The 11,656-nt window shown below is 39.9% G+C and overlaps 1 protein-coding gene across 4 annotated transcripts in view; it reads right to left on the reverse strand.

Annotated features, from left to right (window-relative positions):
- The window catches only part of LOC111654123 (syntaxin-1A-like), a 59,905-nt gene that overhangs the window by 8,570 nt on the left and 39,679 nt on the right, over positions 1-11,656 (reverse strand). For all 4 annotated transcript variants that reach the window (XM_023405009.2, XM_023405010.2, XM_087173622.1 and 1 more), the window contains exons 5-8: positions 8,615-8,688; positions 7,850-7,958; positions 480-553; positions 247-381 (exon numbers count right to left, since the gene is read on the reverse strand). In XM_023405009.2, the coding sequence (XP_023260777.1) occupies positions 247-381; positions 480-553; positions 7,850-7,958; positions 8,615-8,688 (392 nt within the window). The remainder of the gene's footprint in view (positions 1-246; positions 382-479; positions 554-7,849; positions 7,959-8,614; positions 8,689-11,656) is intronic.

Raw genomic sequence — 11,656 nt, forward strand, 5'->3', positions numbered from 1 at the left:
ATGATTTTATTATCGTGAACACAGTGTCCTGCTGAACCTCTGCATTAGCCAGAGCACCCATTCAAACCACAACCCTGAATCTAGAAAATTGAATTTTAACTCTGCTTTATAGCATCCAGGTTGGTATATGGATCACCAATTCATGGATACATATTTAGCACATGCAGGTTTGTTTTTCACGGACTATGGCTCAGTGCCAAATCACACAGTTGTAGGTACTGAGAGCAAGAGGATCCTTGTTTTCACCTGGTTCTCCACCAGCATGGCCATGTCCATGAACATGTCGTGAAGCTCTCTGATACTGTTTTCCAGCTTGATAATCTCATTGTGCCGTGTCTCAATCTCATTCATAGCTTGCTGGGTGATGTTGTCCATGATGATCTAAGATGGTATAACAGAGGCAAATGGTTAGAGAGGAGTAAGACTGTATTAAAAACAAGTTTTGTGTCCATTCGTTATGTATTTGTTGTATCACTCACCCCTGAGGTAAAGATAGCTGGGTTGTCACTCTCCAGCATGCTCTCCAGCTCCTCATTTGTGGTGTTTCTCCCAGCTAAAAGGACAAACACAACAGACGTGTTCATGGTTCATGGTTGGAGAGGATTCTTACATCATGTTGAGAGATTTACAAAGTGTGTTACTGTTACCCAGGAGTTACGAAGTGTAGTAAAACGCTACTGGATTTAAATGGTTTTCCAAACTACAGTGGATAACGACCATTAGGAAGAAAAACTCACTGGATGATAATAATAGCCACCCAGACTCCTGCTCTGTGTCTGTCTGAGGATTAATCAAAATGAGAGCTGTGTGCCTCTTTTGTCCAGAAGCTCATTTTCTCTATATCCATCTGTCTCTGTTGTCTACACTGCATTTTAAACTCTGCATTCTTCCATGTCTGAACAAAAGTGGATGCAATGGAAAAATAATTTGTGCTATAATTCAGGCCTATCATTTATTGCACAAGAGTGATTATATAACAGTTATTAGTCTATACCATCATGCCTTTAGTTACAAGACAAGCAGCACTCTAAATTTTTACTTTCTGCTGTCCTGAATGTTACAAGGTTAAGTGTGTGTTTGCAGATTTTTTCATCTTTCAACCAGGCATCTCAAATGTCCCAGAACCACTAGCCTCGTGCTCTCAACACCCGACAAACCCTTCAGTCAGGTAAAACATTTCAAACACTACTGCATAAACTTCCGCCTAAAATGGCCTGCTTAGCAATTCAGACATCTTATTGTATCTCAACCCCACCCCATTCATTTTGGCCCGTCAGGTGTGATCTTTCATCCTGTAAAAGTGTTATTAATCTTTAAACTTCTAGACCTGTGTATACTTTACATATTATCCTATTTTGAACAGTTCCCATCTCTATCTGTCCAGTTTTTAAAATATACAAGCTTGATTTTCTTGCCTTTAAAAGACATGACCGGTAACACTGCATATGTGGGTGTTAAAAAGACAGGTCAGGTGCAAATACCGAGTTGGAAATATCTGTCATGTTTGATAGTATCAGAACAGCCTGGGCCAGTCTGCACATCATTTGTAGTGGTTACGATCTGCAGATAATATTTTCACATTCCCCGTTCAACAGGCCTCATAATCTTTGGCTGTGTAGCTATTTTAAGTATAAAAATAATCACCTACTTATTCAGTACTTTATTAAGTTTGCCTCAATACTCCACGCCCCCCAACAAACTTTCTATCTCTCTATCTACTGACCCTGCTGTGTCACAGCACGTCTTACCGCTTCTTCCTGCTTATGTGTTTGCTCTTCATCCATGTTTATTTCCCCTGGCAGAGTTGTCCTACTTTATAAACATTCCCCTACACCTACATTAATATCCTTGTGTCTGAGCTGCGGAGCTGCTTCTCTTGGGCTCCATTTCTGCCCCACTGTTACTGTAAGTCAAAGTCAGACTCTGTCAGCATCATCTCCAATCTTTCCTTTGCACATTGTAAATCCTCTGTGGGGCTATGCAGTACGTACCATTTCTTGCCCATGACGTCATCCTGCAACCCTGCAAACAGTTACATGGTGTCCAGAGCTGAGCAGTTAGTCTAACTTCTCTCAGTTGTTATGGCTATGTCATATTGATGATACTACTCTTATCCATGTATAAATACATAGCCAACAAGACCAAAAAAGAAAAGTAATCTGTAAATTCTTGTCAACACGATGTCATGGACCACAGGGTTGATATGAAATACTGAGAAAGCAAATATAAATCTCAGTAGCCAAACTACATAAAATTCAGCCATTGGCAGCTCATAAATATACAAGACATTTCAGACATCATAACACTGTTAAGCTGAAAAGAAATGGTGAAAAGAAGCATCTTTCTCTTAAATAAAAGTAGCAATACCACAATGAAAAAAACAACATTGTAAGTAAAAGTTCTGCATTTATAGTTTTATAGTTTCAGAAAAATGTATTTAAGGGCGGCTTTAGTGCCATCTAGCGGTGATGTTGCAGATTGTAACCAACTGATCTCCCTTTCCAAAGTGTTTAGGAGAAGCTACAGTGGCCTTCAGGTAACGTAAAAACACAACAGGCCCCTTCTAGAGCCTGTGTGTGGTTTGTCCATTCTGGTCTACTGTAGAGACATGGCGGTGCAACACGGCGGGCTCCAAGGAAGAGGACGTGCTCGCCACGTAGATATGAAGGGCGCATTCTCAACTAATGAAAACACAACAATTCTTAGTTTCAGGTGATTATACATCATACAACGTAATTATGCATATTATCATCAATTCTTAGCAATAGATCCCCCTAAATCAAAAACACTTTCCTTTTAATTATCAAAATTATAAGTACTCATGCAAATGCTTCCTGTCCCCTCCCTCTCTTTCTCTCTCTCTCATAGTATTGTGCTTTATCATTTTATGTGCTCTCCCCTGTTGTTCTCTGCAGGTCTTTCTGCATCCAGAGCTATGGAGTTTGGTAAAAAAAAGTACAATATTACCCTCTGAAATGAACTGGAGTAGAAGTATAATTAACGTAAATATAAGTATATATACATTCAAACTTCAGAACTGTACCTAAGTAGAGTAGCTGAATAAATGCAGTTAATTACTTTTCACCACTGGGTTGTGGCGTTAATGTAAGAGTAATTTTTTCCTCTCAGATTGTTCCATTTCTAGGCTTTTTATGGGCCTAACAAGGTTAAAGTTTCTAGTACTTTATGAGAAAAGAAGCAAAAAATGGAAAAAAGACGATAAAAAAAACCAACTCCGGTAAGCAATAGTAACTTTTGCTCAATGTGCTGTAACAAGTCCTCCAACCTAAACGACGATATAGATTGTTTGTCCCTTGGATACAACCCATAGGAGCGTACCAGCAACAGGCATACTGGACCTTTGTCGTCATAGTAACAATAATATGTCGTCTTCATCAACAAAGCAAATGAATGTATTTCCCAAAAAATGTCAAACTATTCCTTTAAAAACACAAGACTATTACTTATTCTCTGCACTGAACCTTCAGCAGCTGTGGCTGGAGACTTTGGAGGCAACTGAAAAACATCTATTCATGACCTAATCAGAGTGTGTGTGAGTATGTGTGTGTATTGTGTTTACACGTGTGATGAAGTCGGGTGGTCAGTGTGGGGGCCTCAGTGGCAGAGCAAGTGGTTTGATGGAGAGTGATGATGGTCGGGAGTCAGAGCCAATGGTTGCCATCATGAACAGAATACTGATGAAGCTCCGCTCTAACATTTACCAGGGCATGAGCGTGCGCCCATATGATATTTTTTTGTTCATGTCTCTTTACTTAGCACATCGTATCTAATTCAAACTTCATATCCATATCACACCAATAAATTTCATTTAGTGGCAGTTAAGTGGCCCTGCTGTTTCATTACCGTGCTTAAGAATCTACTCATGTTCAGCAATGACATTTTGCAGTTTGACAAATGAGAGGATGAAGACAGCACACAAAGAGGAGTGAGAGACCACATTCACCACATTACTGTGATCGATTCCCTATTCTCCCAGCCTCTCTGATAATAAATAATCTCTCTATCATTAAGGCTAAAACTACAACATCAAAGAGGTTCAGAGTTAGAGTTGAAGGACAGAGAGGAGTGACAATGAGTCATGGATAATTGTGAAGAAAAAAATAACCATGGCACTCTGGTGCTACCCTACCCTATTTATCTCACTTCCCACACAGACACACGCACGCACATATACACATACAACACACACACACACACACACACACACACACACACACACACACACACACACACACACACACACACACACACGATCCTCATTGGCTTTTTTTTAAAGCCCTGACAGGCTCAGAAGGAGGCTCTTATTTGTTACCATGGAGACCCAAACCCTAAGAATCCTAATATGAAGCCAAGAAGTCTCACTTCACCTATAGTGTTTACGGGCAGTTAAATCATTCATACTTTGTTGCTTCCAGTAACAGTATTATTTCATTTCCTTTGTTATGCAGTGCAAATTAAGTGAGACCCCCAAGGAACGGAGGGTAAAGCCAAATCACACAAATGCTCATGCATGCAGAGCAAAAGAAGCGAGTGATTTTCATGCTTGTGTTCGCTGCAATTTCACCTACAAAGGAATGAGAAAAGCTGGTGCAGCTTATTTGCACACATATGGATCAATCTCTTTGTTATACAGGAACAATGCGTTTGTGTACATCTCTGTCTTTTTCCCTGGCATTGTGACTGCGTCTCTACCTGTGAAAGGAGTGTCCGCTGGGAAATAAAATGTAACAGTCAAATGTCAAAGAGGCCCTGCGATGCCTGTGACCAACGTCCCCTCCTTCCTGCTGAGCATTACCTGTCTACTCACTGCTTATGAAAGTAAATAAATGCGTGATATTCAGCATTCTCAATCAATAATGAACTAAAATGCTACAGAATTGCTAATGCTGGCTTTAAATGTGACAATCAAAGAAATGTGCCTTTAACGGAATAGTTTGACATTTTGGGAATTCTTTGACGAGAGATAGATGAGAAGATTGATATCTGTCAGTAAAATATAAAGCTACAGCCAGGAGTCCATCAGCTTAGCTAAACATATGGCCTGAAATCAGGGAAACACATAGCCTGACTCTGTCCAAAGGTAAAAAATAAATAAATAAAAAAATCAGCCTGCCAGAACCTCTGAAGATCATTAATTATCACACATCCTGTTTGTTTAACTTGTACGAAGGCTGCAGTGTGAAAACATCACATGGTTTTACGGAGGGAGGGTTATGTGGGTGTGTGGGTTATGTGCCAGACTACTTCTTGGCTGGGATAAGTAACTTCTTGGGAGTCTTCACTGGTTGCCATTCATGTTTTTACACTTCAAAATATGGGTGAAATAAACCAGATACATTGTGTCAATTAGTGAGCTTTAGAGGTATTGGTAGGCTGATATTGTCACCTCTGGAACGAGCAAGGCTATCTGTTTCCTCCTGTTTCCAGTCTTTGCGCTAAGCTAAGCTAATCATACCCTAGCGTCATATTTAACAGATATGAGAGTTATGACTTTCTCAGCTCAGTTTATTTTTTCAAAATGTTTACAACTATTTAAAACTATTCTTTAAATTTTTATTGGAAACAGAAAAGGTTAACAGTGTCGTGTAGGACACAGGTCTTCTGGACTCTGTTTACTTAAAGAGAGCAAAATCTGACTTGCAGTGGTTTAACCTTTTCGCCTCACTGCAGTGATGTCAGTACATTGTGACATCACTGTCGGTTGTGGTTACAGGAGCAGATTTCAACCAGAGACGGCTAAGGCCTCCTGTGACTCCACCAGCTGACAAATCAAATCCAAATGGATATGGAGGAGCTCAAGGAAAAAGTGAGTCAGGTGTGTTTAGCGCCATGAGAAGGGTTTTGTGTTAGCCCTTTGATTAACCCCAGAAAGAGCTGTGCGTTGCCTCTGCTGTTATTTTCATTGGACCCCATTTAGTGTAGATATATTGGGTGGAGCACACATACACACCCAACTGCATGTGTCCACTCTAAACTGACAGAGGAAATTACATCTACGCCGAGTGCCCTGCGACATAACTACCCCTGCTCTCCTCTGCTATTATTACGAAATGAGTCATAGTGTTCTTCTCTGTATCCAAGTGTGTGTGCCTGCCTTTGTGTATAAGGTGACTATCACAATGACTAAGGGGCAGCTGGCTCAGTGCAGCCTGCTCAGATGCCGTGGCAAAGGCCATGTCAGATGCCTGGTCCAGGAGCCTGGGGCCCGCAGCTAATACCTGTCAAATCATAGCACACACAGAGTGTGACATGAGTGAGGGGAGCTCAGATCTGAGCTGCAGCAACCTGGCATGCGCATGTATATGGGTGTGGGTGTTGGTGATGTATGTGTTTTGGAAAGTGGTTTAAGTGTGAGAATGGTTGTTTTGGTACAATACACCAGACAAATTCAAAATAAGAAATTGAAATTTCTCTATAAACAAATCAATACAAATAGAATAAAATACTTTTTTTGGGTGGCATAATAACAGTTGGATGTACTCTAGGTTTTATGTTATGCTGTCACATAACACATGTACATTATTTTATCAGTTAGCCAGAACAAGTCTGTGTTCTGTGATTTAACTGGCAGCAAGACAAATTTCCCTTTGGGGACAATAAAGTTGACAAAGTTGAAGCGCATAAACGGTCAACAGGTTGGAGCTGAGGTAGTTTATTTTCTCCAGCCAAGTTGAATCATCTTTTTTCATTAATAATAAATGTAACAGACTGAATAAATAACATGACTGCAGGAGAAAATAATTCACTTAATATATTCAATTAAGTATTATATCTGGGTTTATGATATCAGGAGCAGGAGAGTGAATGGGTGACTATTTATTTAAGGGTGCTTTAACAGACGTATTACTGTAAATCAAGATAAGTGTTTCCAGCATTGGCTGGATAAAGATGATTTCTCCTGCATGAATCCACAAATCAAAGGCTGCAAAAATTCAAAAAGTAGAAAGAACCTGCTCCTTTTATCACCACATGAATTGAACTGACTGAACAGTTGTTGTGAACAGTTTGGAAAAATAAATAAATACATGAACAAATCGAGGCTGCAGCAGTTTGTATGTCCATAATTCTGTCAGGGTCTAGTCTTTCATCAGAGTATGTAGACATAGTAACACTGACACTGATCTACTCTACAGATGTAAAATGATTTTGAATTTTTACAAAGTGGTGGAGGAATGTGCATACAGACTATATTTTTAGATTAATGAACCTGAAACTAACACCTGACTAATAACAGAGGGGCGATGAAGATGCAGGATGAAAAGCAATCATGAATGGCCATTTTGGATGAAAGCTGACCAAAAGTTTCACCCAACTTACAGTGACCTTTGTATGAAAGGTATGTAGGAGAAAAACTATCTGCACATTCTGTGTGTGCAGTAACAATTACAGAACATTTCTCCAAATAAAGACCGTAACACTGGTCAGGAGCACATGTCATACCGGCAGATTGAACCCCCTAAAGATCATATAAGACTGATCTGATAAACCCGGAGCATCAGAAATGAAAATGAGCATCAAGGAAGACAGTCAGTCGTTTTATCCCCTGTAGTGTGACATGGTGGATATCAACCAGTGTTGCATCTGGGGCACCACATGATGCACCAACACAAAGATTGAGAGCGTGTTAAGAGGTGATTGTGTAGTCTGACTTAGGACAAGTGCTCACTCATGACCTCATTCAATCTGTGCAGATATTCTCATGAATCTCAACGTTTAAAGAACTTTGAAACACCCTGTGACTGAAAATAGACGCAGATGTTTTAGATGCATGCAGTGTTGAGATGTGCACAGTTAGTGTGTGGGGTGTTGGAGGGTTTAGTCTACTCACTGATCTCCAGCTGTCTCTGAATGCGTCCCTTGCAGCGCTCCCTGTAGTCTGACTGGGTGGTGTTGTATTCTGACATCACCTCGACAAACTTACGGGACAGTGTGGAGTGCTGGAGATACAGTGAGGAACAACAAAACATTTCACTGAAACCTGCTCCATGCCAGCAGTAAACACACTCACACTTTAATTGGATAGTCGGCCTTCAGAGAGTCTAGAGAGTATTTGTAACATTTCAACAGGTTATTAGCTGAGATTCAACAATTCAACTGTTTCGCTAACCCTTACCCTCACTGCTAAATGTTTTACTAGTTGTTGGTTGAATGTTTGTATGATTGTTAATGTGATAATAATATGATATATATGTATTAAAATGTTCATAGTTGAACATTAGTTTAACATTAAATACACTATAGGAGGACTATCCACATAAAGTGTAACCATAGACACTAACTTAATCAATTCTCTAAATGCCGAACGGACAGGGGGTGGGCAGGTCCAAATGGTATATTCCAGTACATAGTGTATTCACACTAAAAAAATGACAAAAATGAGTCATACTCGAAGCAGTCGTTCTCAGGGAACATGGAAGAGCAGCTCACAGCTGCAAACTTCAAACAAACTGCAGGTAGTAATGGGAAAGCTCCATTTAGCTTTTTCTTGGTGTTCTTACTACAGTTAGTATTATACATACTGTTCACAATTGTTCTGCAGTATACAATTGGGACACAGCTGTTGACTTTTGCTGCTTTCCCTCCCGAACCGTACCTGTGTTTTACGTATCCTCAGGTCAGCTGATGACCTGTTCTGCCCTTCCTCTTGCTCAATGGTGTGCTGGATACCTGGACAGATACACAAAAATATTCATTCAATCACCTGGTGAAAACTGTTTCTTAAAGATTAACAGCAAGAACACCAAATAAAGTTATGAGAAACAGTGCTTTATTTTGTGTGCACAGCTGACATTTTGACTTGAGGGTGGTGTAAGAAAAATGATCGGGGGGGTCATCAGAAACATATCTCTTCGATCTCAGGACACAATGAATTTTCACAGTAAATTTCATAGAAATCCAGCCATTTGTTTTTGAGAGATACCCTGCCATGTGTTTGTCAAGGAAAGGTTTGAACAGATGGTTGCATGAAAGAAAATACTGGGAGTAATAATCATTATCGATAACTCTCTGGAGGGCATGAATATTCCTATCAGATTTGATGGTAATCTGGCCAGTAGTTGTCAAAACGTCTCGCTCTGAACCAAAGTGTTGGACGCACAGAGAGAGAAAGATCATCAGACCATATCAACTTTAGGACCTGATCTATATAAAACTACAATTACAGTCAGAAGGGCTATTATGTTTCAGTATAATAATATAAATATTATACTTAGAGTGTCACAAATATTAAGTAATCACACGTCAAATCAGTCACTCAGATGGAAAGGGAAAAACTGGAAATGTGGTAAAGGGCTGACTATTAAGACATTTATTTTAAGTATAAATTACTGGGATAACTCTGCTCTTTTATTTCTTCTGCAATTTCTAATGCAACTTTTGCCTGACTGCTGCTTCAAAGTCACACCTGAGGAAGTCACTGCCGAGCATAATAAATTAAAGAGACTGTCAATGTGAGGTGATGAGAAGTACTCAATCCACTACTGAATTCTGTGACATGTAAGAGCTGGCTCATTTGCATTCCCATTTTTCTGTAATTTCAAGTGGGATGAGATGGCTGTACCAACTCCTGCACATTCAGGGGCATTGCTTTTTCTGTATATACTGTGCAGCTCCCTGTTTATGCAGACAGCTTGAGCTGGCAGGTTAAACAGGTACAACAGAATATCACAGCTGATTGGGTGTGCGAGGAAAGAAATTTCAAGTTCAGGAATATATTCATGTGTCATACATGCAATGGTTTCGGCAATCTCTGGAAAAACATGAGAATTTAACATAACTTTATTCAACGTTAACGTCTGTGTATTGTTCCATCTGGTTCGATCCAGCCACTGGGGGTTGCTTTTTTTAGCACATGTTCTTTAAGCCCCTTAGCAACAACTGTATATTGTTTGAATGTGAAAACCAAGGAGCGTCCCTCCATTGCAACAGTCTAAACTTTGTATATCACAAAGCACATTATTATATTGTGATTGTTCCAGGTAAAAACACAGTGGTTTAGATTTACTTTAATGTGTTTTGCAACATCAGCACTTTTGAAAGAATGTTGAATGAGATTCATTGCATTAATATTGTCCTTAAACCCATTCCTTACTCACTTACACAAACACAAATGCATATACGCACCCAAACACACACCCAGCAAGTGGTTACACAAAGGTATCCTGTGGCAACAACTGATGTGAACTGGAGCGCCACAGTTAGAGGCCTGTGATGCAGAGCCTGTTCCGCCTGATAGCCCTTGTGTCAAGTGTGTGTATCAATGTACATACCGTATATGCACACATTGCCACTGTGTGTGTGTGTGTGTGTGTGTGTGTGTGTGTGTGTGTGTGTGTGTGATACGTGTGTATATCAGTGGGCACACAGGATGAGGGATGGAGGCTATTATCTCCAAGCCCTCTGCAATGAAGTTGTGTTCTACTTTCCTAAGATACTGTATAGGCCGACAGGTATTTATCTCTGACCCCTATTCGACACCTGCAACAGCAGAAGTGAGTCATGTGAGGAAGTTTTCATGCAACGGGATTTCAGGAAGGGCACATGAATATACAAAAAAAAAATCACATATGCCAGAAGAGGAAATTAAAAAGGGATTAAAAAGTGCTGTAAATTTATGAGAAAAGGAAAAAAAAAAGGTGAGAGGGCGACACAAAAATCTGAGAATAAGAAGATTATAGGACTAATACAAACACAAAATACTAATTAATTAATTAATTAACTAATGTTGGGAGGAGTGACCCAGTACCAGCTACAGTCACAATAACATTAGTCAGTTTGTGTACACGTCTGAATAAAACTTAGTGTGTCCTCGTGCATATGAATCACAGCTCGCACCTCTGTGGCAAGTGACACTAATCACTCTGCCCTCTGCAGTACAGTTCACTGTCTGCTTATCTTTTCCTTGTTTCCCGCTCCCAAGACAGCACCAGCGCCGTCACATCACATGACAGATAAACAGCTGTGCACACTGGTTATGGACAGAGACATAATACTGTAACACAGACGTCTGGGATGATAATCATTTTAATGAACTTACACTGCTAATTTTTTTTCTTGATTAATTGATTAATAATTTGGTCAATAAAACATCAGAAAATAGAGGAAAATGTCTGTTAAAGTTGAGGTGATGTCTTGGGATTGTTTTGGTTTGTCGGAAAACACAAAATATTATGACATAAGATGAGGAAAAGAAGCAGCTCCTCACATTTTGGAAGCTGGGACCTTTAAATGTTTGTAATTTCTACATGAAAATTGACTTAAACGATGAACCAATCATGAAGATGTCAACTGACTGACTGACTAATGTTTTCAGCTCAGATTTGTTAAGAATCCCTCATACTGAACCTAAGAGAGCACAAAGTGATTATGTAAAAATACCAACCATTTGCCAGTTACATCTTCAAAAACAAAGATGAACTTTGTTTTCCTGTTTTATATTATTAGTGCCACGGGTGCTCAGCTCCGAGGCACTCCTCTACAGCTAGAATAGCTGAGAGGAGTGCCTCGGGGCAGAGCCCCGAGGCATCTATTAATCTTCTGTTTCGGGTTTATTATTCTTCCGCCAAATTTCGGCGCGTAACTCGTCCCGCAGCTTTGAGAAAACCCCGGTAATATATACATCAAAACGTGCGTCTTG

The sequence above is a fragment of the Seriola lalandi genome, unplaced genomic scaffold (assembly GCF_002814215.2).
Source record: "Seriola lalandi dorsalis isolate HSWRI2012SDOR001 ecotype SW California unplaced genomic scaffold, Sedor1 jcf7180002054259, whole genome shotgun sequence".
NCBI classification, from domain to species: domain Eukaryota; kingdom Metazoa; phylum Chordata; class Actinopteri; order Carangiformes; family Carangidae; genus Seriola; species Seriola lalandi.